Genomic DNA, 26,708 nt, shown 5'->3' with positions numbered 1-26,708 from the left:
TCTCTGGCAGTTGACTAAATTCTTATGGTGTATATTATCATATTGCCAAACCATTGAATCACAAAATGTCACGATACTGTTATTTTTACCCTTGCAAGCATTTAAACCACACACAACAACATGTATTTCCATTTACTGCAGTTGAAAAAAACTGCGTGCTGTCAGTAAACTCAACTTACATCACTGAAGACCTCCTGAGCCTTGGCCACCCTGCGCAGCTCAGGGCTGTCGCTGTAAGGATAGAACATGGTCTTCTCTTCATTCCAATCCTCCGTGTAAAGTTTCTGAACAAAGTGTTAAGTCACGAATTACCCAATGCATACAAAATATTTAATAAAAATATTTATTGTATTAAAACATACATCAGATGTATTTCTAATGTCAGGAAAAAAAAAATTTGGGACATAAAATACAGTGCTTGAATGCCACATTGTGCTTACTTTGCTGTAGTTAGCAGCATTCTTCACAGCCAGGACCAGCTCAGGAGCATCAGGAGGTAGCAGGTACCTGTCCTTAGTCTCATCCCACTTCTGTCTGTACAGAACCTATAAGAGATTAGCAACACCATTTGTGTTAAACATAAAAAAATAAAATAAAATCTTCAAATCTTGGCATATTGTTGTAGGTTCAGGTAACTCACCTTGCTGATCAACTCAGATACGCGCTTGACGTGGGCGACCTCTCTGGCCTCACCATCATACAAGCTTGTTGTCCGAGTTTTATTTCCCTCCATGCGGTATTTAACCTGATGACAAAGTGTGTGTAATTTGTTAATATTTAAGACTAGAGAAGATGAAGTTTGAGAAATGTAGTTATTTTTTTTTATCTTCATCTTTTATACACCTTAATTTACCAAACCAAACCTAAATCACAATGAATGTATTAAGCATCTATGCTCCACATTCATAACGTCACACTCAATCTATTGCTGGCCACAGAATAGTTTTATTTAAGTAATTTTACAAACAAGATTTTAACCAGCAAACTTCCGTTCCAATAAGCCTCCAACGGTCAACCTTGAACTTTAGACAACATGACTTGGGGAAAAATATCACCACAGTCCTCAGTGGTACCTCGCTAAGCTGCTCCTGGGCCTTCCTGATGCGAATAAGTTCAGGGGTATCATTGATGAAGGCAGTAGGCGTCCCTCTGGACATGTCATAAGCTTGCCGGTACTTGTTCTGTCAAGAAGAGCGATAACTGAATTGAATACAATAGTCATGAATTAAGTAAAAGTAAAACTTAAAAACAAGTACAACAGTAAATCACAAAAAAAATTTCACAACCAATTAATTTGGACCGAAAACCAAAACGTGTAGCTTACATGGCTGAACTGCTCCAGCATCTTCTGGCTGTGAGCCAGGTATGGAGTCATGAACTTGGAAGTATCCACCTTGGTCTTCTTCCTGACTTTCCTGGTGGGCAAGCCAGACTGGAGGAGGACAAACGGAAATACAATTAACTACACAACTAACAAAACAGCCTAGGTTCCTTGATTACAGGAAACATATTGCCCAGCAAGTAAAACTACATCCACAGGCAGGGCAATCATCAAATACAAGGAGAAGGACTCAGTGACATTTTAACAAAACAAATTATTTCAGGTATTTTGAAACTGTAATGTAAATTTGTTAATTAAATATTGATCTGATCTTGTCAAGGTGAAGAGAGAACTTCTCATCAAGTTGATATTAACTTGTGTGAGTTTGCACTATACCTGTTACTCTAATAACTCACCTTCAATAATTGAAGTGATTCAAGTCAAGACTTAAAGGGATGTGAATACATCAGTAAAAGATTCTACATGAAACTCAAGCAGTTAGGACAATAGCATGAATATGTACTGAGATAATACTGGATGAATTGTGACTGAAGGACAAAACCAACACAAGTAAAAGCACTGAATATAAATTAAAAGTATCTATGAGCATCTTGCACTGCATGCAATGCCAGGCTCAGCAACATGTATTCATGAGGGTTACAGTATATCATCTTTTGGGAAGTAAAGCCACAGATAACTAAATTACAAGAAGCAATTCAATGTCCAAAAAGCAGCTATTTCTTCTTGGAGGTTACATTAAAATGAAATAAAACTTTTATTGTAAATTACTGAAAAGTTTAATTTTCATGCAGAGTTGTATAACATAAAAACCTGCCAAGACAAAGGACAATATGCATTAACTAACAAGACATTTATAGCTTATCCATACAGGCATGCAGACAGGGAGGAGAATGCACCATTGTTAAGACAAGGGAGGGGTATCCTGTACTGTTTGAACTGTTGTCCCTTGGGAGAAGGTGCTTTACCTGTGCGAACTGAGAACTCTTGTGCTCAGTGACAGTCGTCGTTGTAATCTGCTCAACATATTACAAATATAGGACTGGGGTTTCAAAAGTGCCAGAACAAGTTATGGGAGAAACAGCACATTATTTCTATTGGATTGAGGGTGATTTTTCCACAGCTCTGGTGTTCATCAATTATGGCTATTAACACTTCAAGTATGACAGGAAATCACTCTGCACTGCATCACATTTGTAGCTGTTCTGTTAAACACCCTCAAAAGGTCCATCAACTGCATAAAAGCAGAGAACGGATCTTTGTCCTAAGGTTTAATAAACTGATCAAACAGTGTCGCTAAAAGAAAGGTAGGATCCGTAGACGGGAATGTACTGTAATTATGACTGCACTCTAATTTAGCCTGTATTGTACAGAGGACAGAGAAGCATTAATATCCTCTGTTATGTGCGCCTGACTGCTCTAACTCTTTGGCCAAGTCTATAAACACCAGGCACTCACATGACAGTAATTCTATTCTTATTTATTAAATTTTTTCATAGACCAATGTTCCTGTTATCAGTTACTACAGCACACCTCAGTACTCAGTAGCTTTGTAATCTCATTGTCTGAACACACACAGTGCTCATGGGTTTAAAGGACTGGTTCACTTAAATTACAAAAAAATAACTAATGCTCTTAATTATCTCAAGTGATATCTAGCCATGCATAGTTTTATTTTTTAAATATTTTAAGATATCTATCTCTACGTTGGCCTTTACTCCAATATAGTGAATGTGAATGAAATTTCATTTGTGGTGCTCACAGCATTGAAGAATGGCATTTAAAAAAAACAACATTGACTTGAATATCTAGAAACAATGTCCTTGTTACTCTGAATAATCCACAGAGGATAGGAACTATTTTCTTCCGAAGAAGTAGTCCCATACTGTATATAAACTGACAGTTATTTCCGTGGATTATCCAGAGTAACAATTATGTTGTTTCTGAAAAGAGATGTTGCTGTTGAAACATAAATGAAACCCTGATTCACCACTATTGTATTGGAACGGAGAAATCCCACAATCTGGGGTTACAGTAGGCTATAATCAAATGTTTCTCCACTTGAAGAATGAGAAAACAGTTTTTTTTCTGTAATTTGGGGAAAAACATCCATTTAAGGGGAAAACGTTCTTTTCCAGTCAAGCACCCTAACTCTCAGACTTAAGTAACTGACAGCATTCCCACACATAGCATACTGTTCCCTGAATAGCCCGTCTAACTTACAGCCTGCCTGAATTACTTCCTTCTACTTAGGAAGTATCTCAGTGAAACATTGACAGTCATGTTGTAAGGGTGAACATTTTGAGACCGGCAACCTATAATCCTTCAAATCTACCAAAAATCTAGAAATAACCAGAGCTGCGAGAAAGAACATCTCAATCATATTTTATCAACATTTGTATGAGGCTTCAATATCTGAATCTATCAGACAGGAGAGAACCATAGGTGTGAATGAATCACTCAACCACCATATTACACATCACTACAAAGAAATGCAAAATTAACCTCTCTGCCACCCGGCAGGCACTCTTTCCATCACCTCTCCTAAGCAAATTTCTAGCACTGTGACGTTAATATATATGTTCCAGGCTATCAGAGTGTGATTTAGAGCACAGTGGCTCGTCTCATTTGCCCCCTCTCTCTCTCTCTCTCTCCACTCCATCTCTCTGCCAATGTGCCATAGATGTCCACTTCTAAATTTGTCTAAATGCCAGACAGAGAACTCTACGCTCCACCCCTTAATGACCTGAGGAGTTTTTTAAGTTAATATGAAGAAAATACTCATGCTCATAATGACTTACAAAGTAGATCGTTAGCAAATAGAACAAAAGAATAATTTAGTAACTACACCCTTTTTGATATTATTAGATAATCAAACTAGATCTAAGTTCTTGTGTGTTTTTAACTATTATAATTCTTATATATGACCTGAACAGCACTATGTTTCTCCCCATTCTGTAGATTAAATAAGAAGCCGTCTTACTATTTATTCAAAACAATGCAACTTTTCTCCACAGTGTAGATGAAAGTGCAAGTGAAATCAGAGTGTATTGATTTTGTGGGTATCCGTTTTTTCCGCCTCCCAAACGATTTACATCTTTTTAGTAAAGATGGCAAATCTATTTGAAACAGTTGATATGTTATACAGGAGTAAAATGATGACTGATTGCTTGGTACGATGAGGAAATATTGTGACAACTAAAAACAATCATTTAGACTCCCCTATAAGATATCAGCAATATTAAAATGTATGAACAAATACAAGGCAAACATTAATCCTATTTCACAAGGAAATATAGGATTAAGCTGGTAGCCTTCTGCTTTCACTCTTCCATTGGACACTGACAGGGAGACCTTCATAAACACAATGATTCATACATAAAATGCATTCTAAATGCAGCATAAAAACATCCTGAAATCTCGGGGATATGAGGTTTGATCACATAATCTGGAGACAAATATGACTAGAGATTGGTGGTGAACACCAAATTATATGATTGGTGTGAAATGGAATGAAATCAAACAAAAGACAGAATGGTAACTTCCAGAAACTGGCACACAATCTTGCACTATCTATGCTACACAGGAAGGATACCATCAGAATGTGGGCAGCATTACAGTATTGCAAAGTATTGTTCATCTATAGGTTAGATAATTGAGATAGCTAATGGCCTGCAACAAAAATGTAGTTAAATCCTCTGTAAGAATTTGTGGAAATGAATTGATCTTGTGAATCTGGCAGTTGTGTAATGATTACGTCACTAGATTTCAGGATGGCATACTAACCACCTATGGCTTCCTGCCATAAGGCATAATAGGACAATAGACAATGTCCCACTAAAATATTCTATCTTCAGTTTAAAATAGTTTTGATTTATAGTTGGCTTTTAATGCCAATCCAGGACATTAAACCTGTCAGAAGGTGTCCATCTGAAACAAGATCCACCAGCAGACATGGACGACTGGTTCCATGAACTGCGGACTGGAGGGGGTTACTAACTTAACTATTCATATGGCCTGCCACTGGCTCCTGTATCTTAGGTTTTATTCATATTTAGCCTGGAAACTAAACAAATTAAGTTTAGAAATGAAAGTAAAGAAAAGCAATCTTGCAATCTACAATCAATGTACATAACCCAGTGAGAGGATGTCTACTTACCTCTTCCACAATCTCCTCCTCCTCCTCCTCCTCATATTCCTCATATTCCTCCACAATTTCCGTCATTTTGGGACGGTTTTAGAGGTTCTAAGGAAAACACAGATAACATTTATAGGCATTTATTATTCAAACTCTGAATGAACAAGATTTGGCCTCATAAGCTAAAACGCATACAACAAAACAGTTTAGCAGAGTTAACATAAATGTTCTATCAGTAGCACCAAATCCCATTTTAAGACAGCATATACTGGGGCTTTGACAAGAGATCAAAGGACAACTGCACCAGCGATATTTTAGGATGCTGCCTGTCATCCGCCGTTGAACCCAATTACCCGATTCAAAAATAGAGAATAATACACAGCAAACGCATGCCAGAAAAATACACAAGATACTGATGTTAAACCAATAAGCATGTCATACCAGCAAAAGATCTCCAGAGTATTTCCTAACAGTAAGGAAGGTGCCATCCACTAGGGTCTCAAACTTAAAGTCCAACTTTGTGATTTGCCCAAATCCTAAACAAAGTAATACAAATGTGTGAAACACATCACAAACTAGGAAACAAGTGTAAATCAGTAATTACACAGGGAGAATTGCAGATTAGGAAGGTGAGACACTGAATGCATTATAACAGGCCTTTAAATGCGTGACAGCCACAACACAGCTCAAAGAACTGTGCCTCCTGGCTGAAGGTTGGCGACAGCTGCCTAACAGTGCTTCAGCTATTTGACATGTAAGCTAATGCCACAGCCTGATTGGTCGACTCTGTTTAGCAAACGGTGGGGCAATGCCTTCTGAGGCTGCAGGTTAAATATAGGATGGCATACTAAGTACCTTTTTTAGCACTTGATTACCCTCTCTTTAAATCAAAATATAATTGTCTAAGTAAAATAATAAGAGAAATAGGTGAAACAGTTGAGGTAGAATGACAAAATAGCACAACAGGTGTTGCGATTCCAGAGAGCAGACAAAATGGCCAGACTGCTGCTGAAATTTCAGATACATCCAAAGGTAGGCCTGGTCAGATCTTTCTTGAGTCTTGCAGATCTGGATTGTTTGGTTAACTCCTTCCATGTGCAGCAGAGCCTTCACACTCCTTATCCCTCAATCTGCTGTCCTCCCGGATCCAGATGGCAGGACATGACGGAAAAGATGGAAGTCCGTGCAGATGGAAAGCCATGCAAGGCGTAGAAAATATTGATCTGTGCTTTTTCTCCTTTTCTTGCTTACCAGTTATATCAAAGTTTAATGGTCTCCCAAGCCGCCAAAGCCTCACCAGCTTCCCTCCAGAGAAACGCTGGGCGACAGAACACAGCTGTGATTTCTACCCAGGTTATCATGTGGCCGACACAGCCAATCAGAGGCCAGTGCTCTCAGGTTTCAAATTCTAAATATACCTAAGTGATCATTTTAGAAAGGAGCACCTGTTGAGGCTAATGCATCAGCGGTACAGTTGTGAGGAAGGCAGTTGGGAACTGGAGGTGGAGGTCTCAAGAAAACAAGGGTAAACCCTAAATGTTGGTTGTGTTGACAAATGCAACAGTTTTTTTGTATAAGGTTTGGAAGTAAGTCTGACCATGGGTAAGGATAGGACTATGAGCCTCTGAGAGAAGGCTATCTGAAGGCCCAGCAGGGATCTGTTGAGATCATCTGTTAGCTGACCCTGAGCTGGATAGGTCCACTCAAGAATCAGGTCAACGTCAAACTGTAGACCTTTGAGACAGAAAAAAAAAACAAGTACTTTCCCCCATACATATGAACCACAAATTAATAGCTACTAGTATAAATTTGACCGTAAGCATCTGAAAAGAATTAAGTCCAATAAATCACTCCCTTGGATTATAGACAAAGCCTGCTAATGAATAATAAGTCACCCTGGGCAAGTCTTGACATTTACTTTGGAATGAAGCTCGAGGACATCTGAAATGATACATTTAGACGTACGTGCATACATTTGTAAAGTTTTTAGCTTTACAGTGGTAATGAAAATTAAATTCAAACTTGTTCCCATGTATATAAACAAAACCTTAAAACAATATGACCAATGGTCATTTTTTTTTTTTCTCACTTTGTTACAAAATAGACGAGATATGGAAGAAATTCCATTCAACCTCTCATAAGTGGCTGATATCTGGGTCAAAAAAAACTAAATTTCAAAGCAGTGGATCAGACTGCCACTCAAGTTTCACACAATCAGAGTGCATATAAAGTATCTGACATTCAAAAATACATCAAGAACTATTTCTAGACAACATACTGTACACCATACATTTGAGGTCAAATTGCAGCTATGGTTTAATCCAACAGCAGTTTATTAAATATTAAATAAAATTAAGAGGCAAATGGCATCAACTCTTAACGTGTGGTGCCACAGGAATTAAGACAAAGAATGAAAAAGGTATCATATATTTACATTTCCTCTCTTCAGATGATGTGCCTCTATCTCTCTGGTATGTCATATATTTGCTCTCACTCTTTGTGCCAGGATCAGGGTGCTACCCAGGGACCAAGATGGACAGCAGCAGCTGAATATCTCTCTCTCCCTCTGGAAAGTGGCAATGACCCTCCATTCTGTGGAGCAGTGAATGACTGCTGCTTGGTCCTTTGTAGCAACATCCCTACAGTTTTTATCTCATCTAATCTGCAAAACTAAAGAAGTAGTCGTGTTTTAAAGGGTCACATATTGAAGGATATCTCAAAACTTGGACATATAAATCCCAAAACTATTTACCACTGAGGGACCCCTCAAACGAAACTAAAAAGTTTTGAGTTTATGTTAAGCTTGATACTGTATGTGCAAAGGATTTTTCATGCTATGAAAAACATTAGGTGCATTACATTTGAAGTTCAGACAGGGTATCACAGACTTTTAATGATTCTAGCAGTCAAAATAATTACTACCCAATGCCAAGGACACCAAGGGAGGGGGCTACATGATGCTTAGTCATTGGAAAAAATGACTGATGACCAGTGAGAGCAGAACACAACAGCTGCAGGATAGACAACCACAACACAAACACTGCCAATTGTCAAGCTTAGCCCACCAACACCTTAGAAAACAATACATTCTAGTGAGGTAAGAGGCCTAAAATGACCAATTAGTCAGTCATGGAAATACTTTGCTAGAACAGGATAGGTTGTTGTTTATGAAAGATTTCCAGATGAACACAAACATCTGCACTGACCTTTCTAGCTCTATAAGAGGAAAGTGATGTCTTGGGTAAGTTCATGCTGGTAACTTCGGAATCATCAAATGACTATAATGTCTGTTATCACTTTGCGATTTAGAAAGATTTGCTAGTCTGTACTATCACACATGCCTTCATGGTTCTCAACATAAATTAGACCTGTGCAAAAAGTATGTCAACCAAAGGACTAAACTCTCCATTCACATCTTTGGGGTGGTTATACTGTCGGACACTATCACTGACACATTACTTAAAATAAAGTGAGGACACACAGGTCTCCTGTCCTGCACTGTGGAATGGTGGAAAACTGGAACAAGGTGTACAGTATTTCAATAAATCCTTATGAAGATAAACTTAATGGATGACAGTTATTGAAATTGTGTTGACTGGGTATTATTTGGGTTTGACTTACCTGCTAAAATACCTGGAATGTCTGCTTAAACTGAAATTTATAAAAAAAAGTTTTACAGATGAAACATTCTGACTGAAAGCTATTCATAGATCAGTGTGAAACTCAAAGCAGTAAAGCCAACAACTCCAGTCTGAGGATGTTTCAATTCAATATTAAGTAAGTCCCCGATTGTTTGAAATTTAGGAGCAATGATAAAAAACTTGCATCTGTTTAAACATGTACACCAATTAATGCAGAGCATATTTTAAATAGGTTGGAAAAAGGATAGAATACGCAAAATTTGACAAAAGTATTCTAGCACAAGGTCCACTAACAGAATTTTCTTTTCTGTGCTTTTAAGACGCATCTTTTGGTCTTTTCTCATTAGCAGATGGCATTTGCTCAGTTGTCCTAGCAGTGATATGATCTTCTTCACACACTAGAATGTTACTAAGTGTTTTTGTTCATTCATTTACATCTCCACTCCACCTATTTCTATTGTTCAGAGTAAATGTGCCGTAAAAAAAAAGTCAGCTAAAAGACACTAAAAATGGAGCTGACGGTTTGAGTAATAATTCTCTGTAGGCGTGTTACTTCTACATTACACACATTGATCATTTGATTCAATGTTAGAGTAAAAATATTAATATATTAATGCTCACAGTGAAACTGGCTGCTCAAGGTTAAAAAGACATTTCAAGAATCTTGCTATTCAAAAACACAAGGCCAGAATAGGTAGTTATCACACAGTATGAAAATATTTAAATGAACCATATTTATGACTAGGTTTAAAGCTGTTCATGAGTCAGCAAAGTAAGTAGTAAACCAAGACGAAAGGATAGTCACAAGACCAAAGCATGGAAACATGTCATAATGACAACTTTAAGGATAAAGATAGGGTTGTTTGCTGACACTGTAAAAAGCAACTTCCACATAGCAACATTACCACAACAATGGATCTGAGGAAGCAAACCTATCAACAAAGTGAGGCAGCGGAGGCACCACAAATAAGTGGAATAGTTTGGCTTTGGTTTGTGTTAGTTCCCATTGATTTGAACTTGATTATCCTACTGATAATCCTACTATGTCGTCCTTGTTATTCTGCTGTGCTTTCTTCTTATCTTAACAACTCACTGTGTGCTTGGACTTGGTCTCTTCTTCTCTCCCTGAATCCCTCTGCTGTCTAACTCTGGCTCTCTCCTCTCTAGTCCTGTAGCTTCTCATCATACTCCCTGAAAAGCACCAGGGACCATGAGCTCATGTGCCTCATTCTGCCCCCTAAAGGACTAAAAAAAGAATAACTGACGTTACAAACAAGAAACTCAATATACTGTAGTTCACAATTATACTGAGAGTAAAGTAAATCATACAGAAATAAAGAGCAATCAAGTGAATCACCTGAAAGAAATACTCATTTATGACACGCTGCAATTCACCTGAAACAGATAAAAACACTTTATTTCACTGATTATTCATAGGGACTGAAAAGAAGAGGGTATTTTGTGATTTGACCCTCCTTTCTGCACTTTTCAGTCACCATCAACCATCATCACTTGGACATTCTGCTGCAGGCACCAGGTTAAAAGAGAATACTGGACTGTACACACAGGGTAGGGGGCAATAAAAACTGCCACAGCCAGTCTGGCAATACTGCAAGGCCACCATGGGCTAGAGTCACACACAGCTGAAGAATAAGTCCATGTACAGTTCCATGTCAGACACCCTGCTGACTTCTGTGTTTTGCTGAAAAGAAAACCGTGCACACATTTCAAATGAAATAATTGGAGTCTCTTTTGTTGTTCAATATCCTTCTGAAAAGGTCATGTTTTTTGTTCTGAGTTCAGACGTCTTTTGTAAAATAAATTATCACAGAAGAATATAACGTCCTGGCAGCGGTCTGCCCACGTCAGCATCACAGGAAAGAGGAGAGGGCCATCCATCAACCGACCTCACCCCCATCCTCATTTCAAGTCAATGTCTGGAGGCAGAGAAAACAAAGAGCAAGGGCGCACTCTTGGTCAAAGTCAAAGGTCATCATCTCACGCGCAGCCGTGACATCATCCACTCAAGACCCTGGCACAACCTGGAGGTAAACAAGACATTGGGAGAGTTGTAAAGGAACGGGGGAGGTGGAAGTGAGAGGGACAGGAATGTAGATAGACAGGCATTAAGATGACAGCTCTGTATGAATACTGTATTAGAACAAAATGTTTTCCTACATAAAAACAAAGTCTTTCTACGGTCTAATGTAACAAGAGTAAGTAGTAAATGCAGTTCTCACCCCTCCCCAGTGAGGGCACAGCAGGCCTGGATGTGCCACTGGTGGTCTTTGACAGAGGTAAGCTGAAGGCTCTGGGAGATCTCAGCCACAGACAAGCAACCTTTCACATCCTGCTTGTTGGCAAAGACCAACAGGCCTGCCTTTCTTAAATCCTGGAGGACAGAGACATCAAAAGAGAAGAGGGTAAATAAATGTAGATTCTTTCTAAGACAAACATTATGTATAAGGTTACACAAAATCACAATGTCATTTCATGGAAAATGGCTTTTATTGCTTTGATTAAAAAAATCAAAGGGATATTCACATACATAATTGAAGAGTTTGAGTTATAGATGAAAATTCTGCACTTGACTACAGACATGTTTGTAAATTTCTTTTTTATGTTTACATGATGAGCTGTGACTAACTTTTGAAATAACTAAGTCTTTATTAGGGCTGCACAATATTAGGAAAATATCTAATTGCGATTATTTTGACTGATGGGGGGGGGGGCTTTTCCCTTTATTCGGAAGTGACAGTGGATAGACATGAAAGGGGAGAGAGATTGGGGATGACATGCAGCAAAGGGCAGCAGGTCAGATACGAACCACGCCGCTGCAGGACTCAGCCAACATGGGGCGAAAGCTCTTACTGGGTGAGCTAGAGGCCGCCCCGAGAATTAAAAAATAAAATATATATATATATATGATTGAAGTGTAATTTGAGGATCTGTACCAAACAAAGATTTTTTTCTTTAGTCTGTAGGATATGATTTGTAGGCCGGGACGTCTCTGCAGCACCACAATACTTTATTTTAGAATGGTTTGACAAATATTTTGCCTTTAACAAATATTCTGCCCCCCTGCGATTTGGATATTGCACTAGTTCATATTGCGATTTCGATAAAATTGTGATTAATTGTGCACCCCTAGTCTTCATCTTAAACAGTGCTGCAAAGATGGGTCACATACTGTAAAGTCCCAGTCTGCATTTTTTTAATGCCAATTGGCTGTGCTTTGCAAACTGTATTCTGAAATACTATTACAGAATGTCCTCCTAAACCTATTAAATAATACTGCATTAAAAAAGAGCTCTGTCAGTGATCTCATATTGCTTTGCAACTGTATGTAAATGCTGTTTGTTGCACTAAATGCTGCTAACTGGTATTCAATTTAATTTGACCCTTTGTAAGTTTAGTTTATGATAATTTAAAGTTAGTCATTTTCCATTAGATGTTGACATTATGTGACATTTGTCTACCCCCAGGACCTCCAACATTTATATCTATAAAAGATGATTAACTGATGTAATTACAATTGATATCATTTTTCATGATACTCACTTCATGTGCTAGCATTCTGTAGAGTTCCTCTTTGGTCACTGAGATCCTTTCTCTGTCTGTGCTGTCGACCACCACAATGACAAACTACTCAGAAAAGATGGAGAAAAATAACGGACAATAAATTAAAGAGTATTGCATCTCAACTTTGCAAGACCATGGGCATATCTGACATAGTACAGTAGCCATTTATTCAAACTATAGACCGACCAATGTTTGGTAATTCTGATGAGATTAAGTATGACATTTTTTATTTTATTTTTTTAAGTTGGATGCCGAAGGAAGCATCACTAGTCTTTATGATTAGCAGTGAGTCAACATAACCTGCTATCACCTCTGTGTTTGTGTAGTATGTATTCCACGATGACCTAAGGGACTCCTGGCCCCCAATGTCCCACATCAGGAAATGGGTGTTGTTGACCACAATCTCCTCCACGTTGCTCCCAATCGTAGGAGAGGTGTGCACCACCTCATTCATTGAACTATAATATACACAATGGGGGGGGGGGAACCTTTAGGTTGTGGAGTAACACAAACAACATTCACAAAATGACCATATCGATGGATGGATAAAACGGTGAGGATATATAAAGAAGCTTACTGATAGTGCTATGTTTGGATACTTACAACTGGTAAAGAATTGTGGTCTTGCCAGCATTGTCCAGGCCCACAATAATAACTTTGTGCTCTGAAAGGCAATAAAAGACACTTACAAAGAATTCACAAAGCTAACAGTGACATCAATATGTGTAAACTCAGCCAAGAAATCGGTTTAAAAGATGTCTTTTGATGTGGAACTGCATTGAGCGATTCAAACAACAGCCCTTTTGTGTTCAGCATTATGCTTCAGTACTAAACACATACTGTAAGTAGCATAACTGAGACATTGTGGTGCTGTGAACAGTATACTTTCACAGCTAGAACAGATGAGTTGGAGGGTTGTCTTAAGCAAGCTTGTACAATCAGGCTGAACCACAGGCTGGGACAACTAGGATAAATTGCTACCCTGCTGTTAATACACTAAGGTGGCAAGACAAAAGTAAGATATCCTATAGTAAGCACAATAGGATAAAGGTAAGCCACACACTGGCTGCATCGCGTGAGCGTGTCAGCTGCGGGGCGTGTCCGTTTATATTTCGGCTCCCATGTTAACAGGTTACAGCTTGCACACTGCCTGCGTGACGCGCACGTCTCAGGTGCAGCTCGAGCCAAGCCAAAAACGCATGCATGCTAGAAATAGAACCGATGCCTATTTTTCACGTGACACGCAAGTGTTTCCAGGCAAAATAGAATGGGAAAAGATGTTTATATGTCATTTTGACATGAATACATATTGATAAATGACATTTTGATGTTTGAAAGTCTGTAGGTTTTGACATAAATGCAGATATAAATGTAATTTGAAAAAATAATAAATAATTAACGAAATATTCTGTAGTCTATTTTGCCGTCAATACTGCTGACGTTGTCTTTACTGTAATCAAATCAGTATTTAGGTTCAACAGTATACTGCTTGAGTGCAATAAATCAATGGGAAACATACTTGTGTACAGACAAGGCTAGCAGCAGCAGCGCTGCCTCAGACACGTTTCTGGTGTGTAAAGACATAGAAAAATCCACGCAGCTGACACGCAACAGAAACGCTACGCTCACGCGACGCAGCCAGTGTGTGGTCGGCGTAAAAGACACAAGGTTACATTGCATGAGCGATCAAAGTCTTGGTTGCTTTTGCGACATTATACTCAGCTTCAAGCTTCAACAGCACTAAAGGCTCTTTTCAAATGTACTATTTAATTATATTGCAATGATCCATTTCCTGTGACAGAGAAGACAGATGAGGAACAAAGACTGTTTGGTGTTTTTAGTCACGGCCAAATGGGTAGTCAAGAGAAACTAGAGCATGACAGAAAGAGATCAAGCCCACATTCTCTACACTTTTCTTTTACTATACATGTTTTAAAGTATGGCTTAGCAGAATGACCTTGACATTTTTGTCTACACAAAGCCTAGCAACAACACAACAAACACAAAAAGGCATGTAGATGAGGGATGCATGTGTCCTCTTGCTGATAAAAGCTTACAAGATTAGAATGGCTCTAATACTGATTTTCAGATATTGTCCTAAATCGCGTCAGTAGTTTTTACATCTTGTGAGCTTGGAGTTCTCAAGTATATCTATATATAATGTAGCTGTGTAATTGTTACTTTGAAGGAAAAGGTGGTAAAAGGGATTTCAAATTTATTTTTGCCAGTGTTTTGAGTTTCCAAGTGGGTGGCCTTGTTTTTGGGTAAATACAGCCATGCTAGTTCACTTATGGCTAAGGTGTTGTAGGTCTGTTCAATATTATTAAGAATTATATATTTGCACAGCCTGTCATAACTTTCTGCAACTGCTTCTACCAACCAACTTATTCAGCTACATGGAAGGCACAAAGCAAAAAACAGTGAAGTACATTTGATGGCAGTTTGGCCAAACACATAACCACATATGTCACCTTGAATCTGAAAGATAGGATACTTCCTAAGAAATCACAACATCAGCCTGTTGATTGAGACTGAATGGTTCTTAAGCTTTGCATAGTGCTCTGCCTTAGAGCCAATATATAAATATATAGTATTGTTTTCAAGGACACACGTCTTTTTCAACAGAGTGATATGAAACACATATCACAAATGCAAGAATGAAGAAATGGGCAGCAATTCACTGCAGCCTTTTACAGAGAGACAGCGAAGATAAATGTAACATAGTGAGTAATTCATAAGATGTGCCACATGATTTAATGTCTCTTTATTTGATTGCGAATAAAATGAGTGTTTTCTTGTGGTTGTGGACTTTGTTATTTCAAGGCATATTCCAGATATACCAGAGTAAAAGTATTGTTGGACTACAAATTTTACAAAGCTTCCTGTCTGGAGTACAACTTAAAATTCAGTGAAATTACAGAAAGTCGCTGCCAGAAATCTATTTTCTGTTAGATAACACTTGATGTATGTACGTTACCACATAATTTTAGGGTACAGCTGTTACAAGAGGAACTAAAACCTCACTAAGGCAAAGGAAGTGAATACTGCATGGCAAAGAGAACTGCAGAAGATAAAATGTGGGCCTTATCTATGCAACTGCACCATGTTAAACCTAAACAAAACACCTGTGAAGGAGTTCTGTTATTTCATCAAAAACATAACAGACTGCAGGTATACATAGACATAACACACAGCTCACTACACTATATTCAGTGTTTGAAGGTCACAAGTCAGTCTTGTGCAGCTGGAAGAGGCTACAGTGTAGAGATATGGAGACAATCAAATATCACGATATTTTGGACAAAACACCTCGATATCGATACTGTAGGGTTGACTATTGGTGCTTTCACAAAATACTTTCGACAAATAATCATCAGTAATGTGGATATAATGACTAAGTGGGTAAAGGCAAATAATAAAACAGCTAGAATAGTCTGGTGTGTTCAGAAAATGACATCACTTTACTGTAATGCAGCCTTTAAAAACAGGAAAAGACTTATACCATATTATGATATCCAAAATCTAAGACGATATATAATCTTGTATCACAATATCGATATAATATTGATATATTGCCCAGCCCTACTACAGTTAAAAAAAAATCTTGTTTGGACTAAAGAGGTCATGCAGGTGCTAGCTAAGCTGCTTGTATACATTCTAACTCAACGAACAGTAAACATCCCTCTAAATGCGGGTACAGTGCCTACAAGGGTTTTCTCTCACAATCAAAAGTAGGTCTGCAACCAGGGTTCAAAATTAACTTTTTTTTGTCCACCAGCTAAATGGCTAGTCAATATTAACATTTTACCAGCCACTCAATAGATTACCATTGTTGTTGTTTTTTGGCTGGTGAGTGAAGCAAATCTTCCAGCCACTTGTATATTTTACCAGCATTTGGCTAGTAGATGGTGCTAATTTTGAACCCTGTCTGCAACTAACATTATTTTTGGATTCTGTCAATTATTTTCTCTATGAATTGTTTGGTTTAATAAACGTCTGAAAATAGTGTATAACGCCCAAAACAATTTCCTGACATCAATTTAAAGTGAGGTCTTCAAATTGCTTATTTTGTCTGACGAAAAGTACAAAACCCAAAGATAGACGAGCCCATTTGAGAGGTTAACTAGCAAATTTGAGGTATTATTGCTGGAAAGTCTGTGACCATTATGTTGAATAAGACTTTGATACCATTGCCTTGAAGCCTTTTCAACATTTAACAGTTATGAATATGGATTACTACATTTGTAATGTCTAATCACATGCCCTCCTCACTGTGAATGAACTTCTGTTGTTCCACTGGGTTGAATCAATCAACTGGGGACAGCCACGGTAAGACTTCCTGAGACTTGAAAGTGCAGCTGGGGCTAGATCCAGGGGTTACAATGAAAGTCTTACAGACTCCAGTGACATGATGGATGGAAGCAAAATGGAGCAGAGCTCAGAGATGATCTAACAGAGGAAGGTGCTATTTGATGACTAACCAGACAAAAATGGCAACAACAAATAATTACAGCTTTTGCCAAAGTGTATGTCAGAGAGCAGTCAAAGGATGCTTTTCTAACATTTTATAAGGCGATTAAATGTAAAGGTGCACCCAGCAACTTATTTTATTCTTTAATTTATACATCAACTACTTTTTTGATTCATGTTTAGACTGTATATTAATAACAATAATAATACTACTACTAATATATTAGGGTCTCAATCTTTTTCACAGCTGACACCCTGATCTACTTTGTAGTTATGACCAACTTTAACTGGATAGTGAACATTGTAGTTATCCCTGTTTTACAGAGGACAAGCCAAGTGTGAATAGATTTTGGGTTACCTGTATTGCTGGCATTACACTGATAAGGGGATGCGATTACAGTGGCAGTACAAAGTCAATGTGATTCACTCTGAACTGAAGTCATTCATCGATCCTTATTGGCCCACATTCTGCTGATGTGGCTGCCTTCAGTCAAGGAAACTTATACGGATCTTTACAGTATCCTTGCCTTCAGTGTGCTCTGCTTGTGTGCCATCTCTAGTCATAATACCGGGGCTGAACGCAGGACCGTACGTTAGGACTCATGTTACAGAGGTTTTGCAATGAATCTGTTTAGTGATTCAAGATCACTATACAGGGATCGACTTGGTTTCACCTAACCTTCGCTCCATCCCCAGAGAGCATAAATAATCTAACACGAACGTTAAATGAATGCAGCAGTTTATACATAACGACATACTTCACCACTTAGCTAATAGACGAAAACAATAACGTAATCTAATCGGGGTAAGCACAGTGGTAAAGCGTATACACATATACAGCGAACGAAATATGATAACAATATAATACCTATATACTGTCATGTGTAGAAAGCTGTTTCCCAGGCTAGTATATGAACGGAGCAGACCTGTCTTTCAAAGCGGGCCTTCTCTGACCAACGAGCTCCCATTTCTTCGACAATACCATGAGGAATGCCAGGGCACCTTTCTTACCTTGATGGTTAAAAAGCCTCCATAGTTTTGTAAATAGTATTCCCATGGCTGACAATGAGGTTTTTTGATGCCAGATTGTAAGAATCCGCTGTAACTTAGCTAGCTAGCGTTGATGCTATTCAGTTCTACCAACTTTACCTAGCTAGCTAGCTAGCTAACTACAGAGACGAAGAGCTGTCAAGGCTTTTACGTACAACCGCCATACTTGTATGAATTAATCTTAATTATGTCTCTCCCGAAGGATGTATTTGAGTATAACGGTTAATGTGTTGCCGAAAACCAAACTAAAACGGTAACGACTGTGGAAAGCAAGTCGGCATCAGCTGGCTGTTGTGAAGTGCGCTGCGCTAGTTAGCTGTCAACCGTGCGCATGCGTACTTACACACAGTCCTTTTGGTACAAATGATACAAAATTGAGTAAAAGTACAATACAATTTTTATATAGACAGACAGAAATTTACTAATCTTAGCATAATTTTTGGAAGACTGCTATATACTACTACTAATAATAATAATATATAAATATATATTAGGTGTTCATATTGCAGCAAAATAGAATCAAATCACATAGAATAATCATTTAAGTATAAAACCATTATTGACTAGTAGTAGATTATTTTTATTATTATTTTCATTGTTTTTTATTATAGTGATATTATAGTATATTATAGTGAAATTATATTGTATTGAAAAGATCAGTCAATTCATCGATTAGTTGACCTGCAAAATGCCAGAAATACTCTGGTTCCAGCCTTTCTAATGGGAATATATGATAGTTATATTCTATGATATACACATCCTCTATACACCTTTACATTTTGGACTGTTGATCAGAAACAATAAGACATTTGAAGACATCACCTGAGGCCACAGACTGCCTTATGCTCTGGTTTAATTAGATTTTTCATCTTATACCCAAACAATTGATAGATTTATTAGAAAATATACATTATATTAGCCTATATTATAGTTTTGAAGTGCTCGCAAAATATGAAGAAATAAAGAAAACCAACAGGTGTGTGCTTGTTTTTGAACAAAAAACAGTGCTAGCCATACAACAGCATAAGGGCAATTTATTTCATTACAATTGTAAAATTACAGTGCACACACATTTCTAATCAATGCATCATTCTCTCACAGGCAGTAATCAAATCTTTTACATTGTTGCTTCAGAGTTTTGAAACAACAACAATAAAAGCTACTGTATATGGCAGATACGAGCAGAAGTCTCCTTGTCCATCTTCCTTTTCCAGATTCAATGAAGCACAATGAGATCTCTGGCCTATGAACTGAAAAAAAACTGAGATTTTCAACAAATATTAGATTACAAGATAGGAAGGAAAGGATATGTCATTAAAAGTAGCGTTGGGCATCGAGAACCGATTCCTACTTGGAATCGTTTCAAAAATTACGATTCCATCGGAATCGTTTCTTTATTGGAATCGATTTGGTTTCAAATCTGATCATGGGTTCCAAATTTAACATGCGCATGTTTTGGTTTCCGTAGCGGCCAGGCGCTTGTTGTGTTGCAGCCATGGAGCTCAGTAAGCGGTGCTCTAGTGTGGCTTTATTTTACATTGAAAAAGCCACGTCAAACTGCAACCCACCTTTGAATCAAAATAAAACTTTCCTCTTATTTGTGAAATAAGCATGTGACCCGTTTCAACTCCACCACTCAAAGAATCGGAATCGAGAATCGATAAGAACCGGAATCGAAAGGAAGAATCGGAATTGGAATCAGAATCGTTAATATCTAAACGATGCCAAACCCTAATTAAAAGGTAATCCATCCAGTATTAGCTGGCAGCACACAAGTGATTTCATTTGATTAAAAAAATGCAGCATGTCAAAGATATTGTGACAAATGTAGCCCAGTCCTGCCCAAATGCTTTCACTCATTAGGAGTCTTTAATTAAACTGAAATTGAATACATTGAAAAAACGTTATAGCTGAAAATATGGACATGGTGGCCTGTTGAATTGCTACTCAATTAAAATGTTACTTAATACCATTGTTACTTTCTTTCATAAAAGCTTTAGTAATAAAGTTAGATGGAGGAAACATTTAAAAATACATGTTTTGATCAGATGAAAGGTGTATGCAAGGCTTTAAAAGAAGAAATCAATGGAATGGAATGAATCTACTGAATCTACTTTAAATGAATTAATGCTTCTGTCCTTCAACTATTTTTACTGTTACACATGGAAGCCCTCAATATAAATCCCTCACTAAAATTTTATTCGATCTATTCCAAATGATGTCCTGCCAAATACATGACAGACAACAGGAGCTGATAAACGCATGGCATATGAAAAAACATGCTGGCTTGACCATGCTAGTGACTCCTAGTCCTGAAAGTGTTAATTCCTTATATTAATAACTTTTTTGAAACAACTAAATCATAATATCTCTTAACAATTCAAAATAACACTCAGAATCAAATTCCCATCAGATGGGAAATAAACGCTACATCTGTCAGCACACTTCTAGGTCTAAATGACCTCTCATTCCTGAGGTTTGGAGCTCTGAAGTGAATTAGTATCTGCATGATTTTTATATTTTTGTCTCGATATGGTTAATGTTAAAAATGACATTAAGAAATAACAAAAATAGGGCACAGAGAGCTACTGTATGAACCCTGAAGAGAACACCACGACACCATCCATGTCACTTCAAAACAAAATATGTAAAACTCTGGATTTGGGAACAGGCTTCCACTGGATTTACTACACTCACATCGCAGACAGTGGTAAACAAACTTAAGGAGCATTAAAGATGCATTATACTCTTCTTCTACCTGCTCCTGGACGCGTGCAAATAGGTTCTGTGCTAATCATCACCTCTAGTGCTGTGCGGCACTGGCTTGAGGCAGGTAGTAACCAGTAATTACAGTCCGCATGCTACAGTAACAGCTGAGATGGTGGGGAGGATCCAGAAGAGCCTACGTCGCACACTATCACCTGCTAGTGTACTTCACTCACAAGCCACATTTGCAGTATATTCAGATCAGGTCCAGCTTTATCCTTCCCTTGGAAACATAACTTTTCTGCTCTTGTGCTACTTTCATTCCCGGTCCCTTCCCTTGTTCACATCAAAGCAAGAGCAGGATTCTTATTTTTTTTAGGTTCAAATGCTCCTATGGCAGCAGCCAAGGCCAAAGGGAAAATGAGGTACTACACATCGACACAAAGTTGTTACAGTCCAAATGAGTGTAGTAGTTTCATCATCTTACAGCAAAGCTGCCTCAACTCTTATGTCCATAGTGGTTAGAGAAAGACAGGCCTACACTTTGTTCACAGCAGGCCACAGCTCAATGCCGGTGCCTGGAGTCATGGCTGTAGCCTCCCGGGGATCCTCGGTTACGATGAGGCTTGTAGGAATCCTGGTAGGGGTCCTGGTAGTCCTCCTCCACCAGAGGTGAGTGGTCCCGGCTGTGCTGTGACCCAGAGGACAGACGGTTGCGATTTTTCCGCGCCCGTTCATTATGGTAGTTCTCATCGGCAGGCATCAGGCTGCGACGTTCAACAGGTGAAAGGTCTGTTGTTGTGTGGTTGCTGTTGCGGTTTCTTTGGGCCTGTTGGAGAGAGAAAATGTACATTGTTTTGCTTTGTTAAACATGTAAAATAACAGTTTAGCAGCAACATGTACAGTAACGTGATACACAATTGGCAAAAGGTTTGGAAATTATTAGAGCTAATGTGCTAGTTTTATCTAATGTAAACACATGTTGATATAAGCATCATATTTAATGACATAAGACGAATTTGTGTAGTTTCCTCATTGCTGTCAATGAAACAAAGATCAAAGATCATCAGCAACATCTGAAGGCTTGAATTCAGTTAGTTACAATGGAGTCCATGGGTGAAGTTTCAAACTTTCAAAGAAATTCAGAAAAAACACAGTCCACTTGTCCACTGCCAATATGGCTCTCAGCTTTGGCTTTAAGGTGTACTACATTTATCAGAGGCATTTTAGCATGAGTTTTACAGGTAAGCATATAAACACACCTAAAATAGGGAGTTCAGACTTTAAATTAACTACCAAAGGAAAAAAATACAAGACATAATTTTTCTTCTTTTTCTATTTGACAGGTTCACCTGAATGGCAGCTGGATACGGGGAGAGAGCAGTGGAACCCAGATTGCGTCCCAGCAGGGGGTTGAGTGGCGTGCTAAGTGAAGTGTGTGTAGCACGCCAGTATGCCTCCAGGTACTCTGCCAGGTGTTCACACGCATCTTCCAGCTGGTTCTCATCCAGAATAATATCAAACATCTCCTGAGGGGGGAGAGGGGGGGAGAAACAGAGGAAAGTGTAGCTTCACCACTGGAAAACTAAGAAGCTGCTGCTTGTTTTGTGCTGTGTTGTTTTAAATTTAAAAGGGTGTTTGAAATTCACTCACAGAAGGACACTGTGCTAGTTTTTCCGCTGCAACAAGCTGCACATTCAAGTGTTTGCTTTGAGATTTCCCTCTTGATTTGATCAGCCGCTGGAGGACCTATGGCAAGCACATGTTCAATAGAAAAACACAGGGAAATATCTCCAACTATGGAACACTGACTACAATGGGTTTGGGTTACCAAGTGTAACAGTCATGCCCTCTGTCTCAGACTTTACCTCACTGCCTGGTGTAGTGTGCAGTGTTAATTCTCAAAAGATGCCACCTGCAGCTTTAAGACTATATATAATACCCTGCTAGGAGATGGCATGTGAAAATCAACACAGTTTTATGGAAGGCTATCTAGTATCCAAGGCTTTAATCTTACCTTAGGTGAGGACACTTTAACATGGACGATAATGGGTGCTAATGAGGTCTTGATGAGCTGTGCTGGATGGTTAATTGTGTCTGCATCCAACACTACCAGCTGTAGAGACCTGGCCAGCTCAAAGATCCTTTCTATTTCACTCTGAACCTCCGCTACATGAAGACAACAACATATAGCAGGAAAACTATGAACAACAAGGAATATGAAGGTTATTACATAACACTCACAGTCTCGACACCTACAAGACATGCACATCATTGAGTGGAACAGTTCCTGTAGTTTTACCCAGGCTGGAGCGGGTGTTGGATCTCTCAATGATGGCCCTCTTACTGGGGTTGTTTAGTACTGACCTCTTGGCCAACGATATGTCAGCTGTTACCCTTGTGATGGATATCCTGAAACAACACAAAACACACGTCATACAGAGCAAACTGTCAGGAGGATGATGCATGCTACGACAGGCGCTGCTTTGCTTTGACTGCTCACCTCCCGTCAAACCTGTGCTTCAGGAAGTCAAACAGAGCCTTCTGCATCATATCTGTCACCTACAGTGATGGTTATGGAAGAAGGCGGAGGACACAGAATGAAAAGGGAAGAGGAAGGAGAAGAAGAATACCAGGCAGATTAATAAGGAAGATGTCAAGGACAGAACATACTGTCAGGCATGTTACAAGTAAACAAAAGAGACATACAACATAAACATCCTAACACATCTACTGGATATGCTATAAAGCAGCAAACAAGTGGAAGTGGACTCTTATTATTCATTCTGATGCCATCCATTCAGGCTGCTGCTGAATTACACACTTGACCAAGCAATTTGTCTATGGTGCGCACAGTTTCTTTCCTTACGGCTCTTTGCTGAGTGAATGTGGGCCACATTAAATAAAGTGATTAAGAGCTACAATGAGAAGTATCACAAAGACCAATGCACAGGTGATGAATTGGGGCAATCGCACAGTGCAGCCTCCAATTATGGCTTTCCCTGATGAGTATGACTGCCAGTCCAAGGCCTTGAATTGAAAAAGATATTCAAGATGAATTAGCTTTTGTTGAGAAAGTCATCCTCAAAGGCAGACAGTCATCCAATTGGCCTGAGGTGTTTGACTAGAGGAAATGAATACATGGAACTAAATGAACTAAACATGAATCTAAACAGGCAAAGCTTGGTGTTAGGCTGTTGTCACTCTGATTTTTTTTCAAATGAGCTTGACAGTGACAGAGGGTTGACAGGGGCGGCATGTCCTTTGAGCTGAAACACAGCAGTAGATGGAAATGAATGCTATTAACATGTGCAATGACTTTGGGGATCCAAAAGGTGATTAATTTCCAATTGTACTCAAGTAATGTATATAAGTACAATTTTGTACTTTACATTTTTCTATTTCATGCTACTTCATACTTCAACTCCACAGGGAAATGTTGTTCTTTTTACTTCCACTACATTTATCTGACAGCTACAGTTTTGTAGTTACTTTCTATTTTAGAGACTATTTTACATACAAACATATGATATATTTATAAAATATGATTAAGCGTTACGGATTAAACTACCCAACAGTATATAACGTAGCAATTGTACAGCTCAACCAGCTGCAACATTAAAATGCTGATTATATACATCTGAGATTAGTAATACATCAGCATTGATAATCCAATTATCCAATATATAATAATATAACACTGCCAAGGGCCATTATGCTGCATAACAAGTACTTTTATTTTTGCATTTTGCAGATTACTTCTGTACCCTTCATTAGTGTATGTACTGTTTTGAATGCACAGCTTTTACTTGTAATTGAGCATTTGTGGTATAACGTTTAAGCAAAGGATGTGAATACTTTGGCCACCATTGTAACTACATCACTTTTCGCACAAGCTTGACACCATGCACTTTTATTAAGCCCCATGTACTGAATAAAAGTAACTACATCCTCATTCTGGTGCCATTGGCAGAAAGAATAGCACTGCTGACACAAAATCTTGTACTTCATGAGCTTTATTATTTGTAGAACTAAATTGCTGTCTTGTATTGATTCAGGAACAATGAGCTGAAAAGGTGTCTGATGTGATTAATAGCTAAAATCTTTACTTGTTATGGAAACATTAAATGCCATTCAGTCACTCATCTCATTCCAAAACCTTAGCAGCAGTACACATTATTCTCCGTTTCTAATTTCAAACCATGCTCCACTTTTTCAGACTGATGCAGTTTACCCAGAAGGTTGTTACCATGGCAACACCAGAATGGGAAATGAAGACTGTGATTCCATGACAACTGACTCCGGCTTCCACCTCCCGCCACCTCCTTGGCCTCCTTTATTGTTTGCCCTGTGATTCCAATGGTAACTAATAATCAACGAGCAGTTTCCATTTTAATGTTGTATTTCCATTTTAACTTTAGAGGGAAATTAGCCTTGGTGGGAAACACAAGAACCTTCGTCATAATGCAACATCAAGCAATGTCACTCTGAGAAAATGATGTCAAAGAGGGAACATGCCAGTTATCTCTAATATCCAGTTATAATTAAATCAGATCTGCAAAAATCTTTGTATTGGGATATTTTAATTATAAAAAGTGAACCGCTCTGTCTCACACAGTAGGGAAGAGAAGTGCCTTTATATGCAAGTGCACTAGAATATTATGTATTTATTTCATTGGTTAAAGTTGACTAAATAATATAAAAAAAAAAAAATTTGGGGGGGTTTTGAAAAAAATGTGGGGGGGAGGGGGGGAGAAAAAAGTGTGTTTTTTTTCCCTCCCCTTCCCGCCCCCCCCCCCCCCCCCCCCCGCCCCCCATTTATTTTTTTTTTAGGGCCCCCCACCCGGCCTCATGGAGGGAACCACGTCATACGGAGGGATGTGCTCAGCCTGGAGGGGTGGGCACACACAGACTACAGTCAGGATTTAATATTAGCAAGTGTCTCTCTAAAGAAACCAAGCACTCTTCCACGCTATATCAATGTAAATGGAATGATGCTTTATAGCAATGCTCCATTATTGTATAAATAAAATGTTTTTTATTTCATGATTTTCAATGAATGTAAAACAGTAATGATTTAAGCTATAGACATTTCATCATGTAACATGAGAACAGTCTGCAGAGTAGAATCTGACTCAGATGCAGCAACCAATTAATTTAATATGTGTGTTGTTAAGCTTTAGTCTTTAAGAAGGTGCATTCTTTCATTCAAAGTCAATTTTGCAGGAGAACACGTGGCTTTCAAACAATACTAACATTTATGCAAACACAGATGTTGTTAAAATGACTAGTAGCAGTTTCCCAAATAAGCAATCCATTTTAGTTTGTTAAAACTTGATTTTAATTAAGTTTAACTGCCACAAAAATGGCATGTTAATTAAAGGCACGATATGTGGTCTAAATGTTAAAAAAAAGGGTAGCCTTTTAAAACTCACTAACTTAAAACTCTGTTACCACTGTTAACCTACCTTTAAGGGACCTTAATAGACCTTTAAAAAGTAATTATTTCAAGAAATCAAGTTATGCTTTACATACTTTACTTTATTCCCTATAAAGTAGGCAAATAAATAAATGAATGTGTAAAATTGCCATGCTCACCACTTTTTGTTTCTGTTTTCCTGAAAAAGAAAAGAAAGATCAGGTGAGTAAGTAAATACTGGACTGGAACTATACATTAAATTATATCACCTATTGTAAAGCATCACATATTACAGGAGCTGAATAAACACTACTTTTATACAGACACAAATGCAGAGCAGAAACCAAGACAAACAATTCCCTC

The 26,708-nt window shown here is 38.3% G+C and overlaps 3 protein-coding genes across 34 annotated transcripts in view; all 3 read right to left on the bottom strand.

Moving 5' to 3' along the window:
• The window catches only part of neb (nebulin), a 66,075-nt gene extending 59,259 nt beyond the window's left edge, over positions 1-6,816 (bottom strand). For 30 of the 32 annotated variants that reach the window (XM_039817142.1, XM_039817145.1, XM_039817141.1 and 27 more), the window contains exons 1-9: positions 6,729-6,803; positions 5,919-6,013; positions 5,499-5,585; positions 2,308-2,355; positions 1,325-1,432; positions 1,074-1,181; positions 641-745; positions 441-545; positions 180-284 (exon numbers count right to left, since the gene is read on the bottom strand). In XM_039817142.1, the coding sequence (XP_039673076.1) occupies positions 180-284; positions 441-545; positions 641-745; positions 1,074-1,181; positions 1,325-1,432; positions 2,308-2,355; positions 5,499-5,564 (645 nt within the window). In that variant the 5' untranslated portion in view covers positions 5,565-5,585; positions 5,919-6,013; positions 6,729-6,803. Of the gene's footprint in view, positions 1-179; positions 285-440; positions 546-640; positions 746-1,073; positions 1,182-1,324; positions 1,433-2,307; positions 2,356-5,498; positions 5,586-5,918; positions 6,014-6,728 lie in introns of all 32 variants that reach the window. The other 2 variants (XM_039817139.1, XM_039817143.1) reach the window with 2 other exon arrangements.
• A 1,534-nt stretch (positions 6,817-8,350) lies between these two features.
• On the bottom strand, positions 8,351-18,549 carry arl5a (ADP-ribosylation factor-like 5A). The gene is made up of 6 exons (XM_039817138.1): positions 18,182-18,549; positions 13,304-13,364; positions 13,011-13,158; positions 12,680-12,763; positions 11,359-11,510; positions 8,351-11,160 (listed from the first exon to the last, which is right to left on the bottom strand). Exons 1-6 carry the CDS (start codon positions 18,225-18,227, stop codon positions 11,112-11,114), a joined length of 540 nt encoding a protein of 179 aa, XP_039673072.1. The 5' UTR covers positions 18,228-18,549; the 3' UTR covers positions 8,351-11,111.
• A 1,518-nt stretch (positions 18,550-20,067) lies between these two features.
• The window catches only part of cacnb4a (calcium channel, voltage-dependent, beta 4a subunit), a 34,292-nt gene continuing 27,651 nt past the window's right edge, over positions 20,068-26,708 (bottom strand). Inside the window, exons 7-15 of the mRNA XM_039818319.1 lie at positions 26,525-26,544; positions 25,770-25,815; positions 23,661-23,668; positions 23,430-23,488; positions 23,229-23,338; positions 22,944-23,095; positions 22,580-22,675; positions 22,279-22,455; positions 20,068-21,755 (exon numbers count right to left, since the gene is read on the bottom strand). Coding sequence (XP_039674253.1) covers positions 21,492-21,755; positions 22,279-22,455; positions 22,580-22,675; positions 22,944-23,095; positions 23,229-23,338; positions 23,430-23,488; positions 23,661-23,668; positions 25,770-25,815; positions 26,525-26,544 — 932 coding nt within the window. The 3' untranslated portion in view covers positions 20,068-21,491. The remainder of the gene's footprint in view (positions 21,756-22,278; positions 22,456-22,579; positions 22,676-22,943; positions 23,096-23,228; positions 23,339-23,429; positions 23,489-23,660; positions 23,669-25,769; positions 25,816-26,524; positions 26,545-26,708) is intronic.

The sequence above is a fragment of the Perca fluviatilis genome, chromosome 12, assembly GCF_010015445.1.
Source record: "Perca fluviatilis chromosome 12, GENO_Pfluv_1.0, whole genome shotgun sequence".
NCBI classification, from domain to species: domain Eukaryota; kingdom Metazoa; phylum Chordata; class Actinopteri; order Perciformes; family Percidae; genus Perca; species Perca fluviatilis.
This window is presented reverse-complemented; position numbering and strand designations above follow the sequence as displayed.

What these genes read in the sequence shown, in the direction of transcription:
- arl5a (XM_039817138.1), bottom strand. Translation starts at nt 18,227, where the DNA reads ATGGGAATACTATTTACAAAACTATGGAGGCTTTTTAACCATCAAG. An exon ending in GAGGCTTTTTAACCATCAAG is followed by an intron (nt 13,365 to 18,181) that starts GTAAGAAAGGTG and finishes ATTGCCTTTCAG; the next exon opens with AGCACAAAGTTATTATTGTG. An exon ending in CATACTACACAAACACAGAG is followed by an intron (nt 12,764 to 13,010) that starts GTGATAGCAGGT and finishes TTTTCTGAGTAG; the next exon opens with TTTGTCATTGTGGTGGTCGA.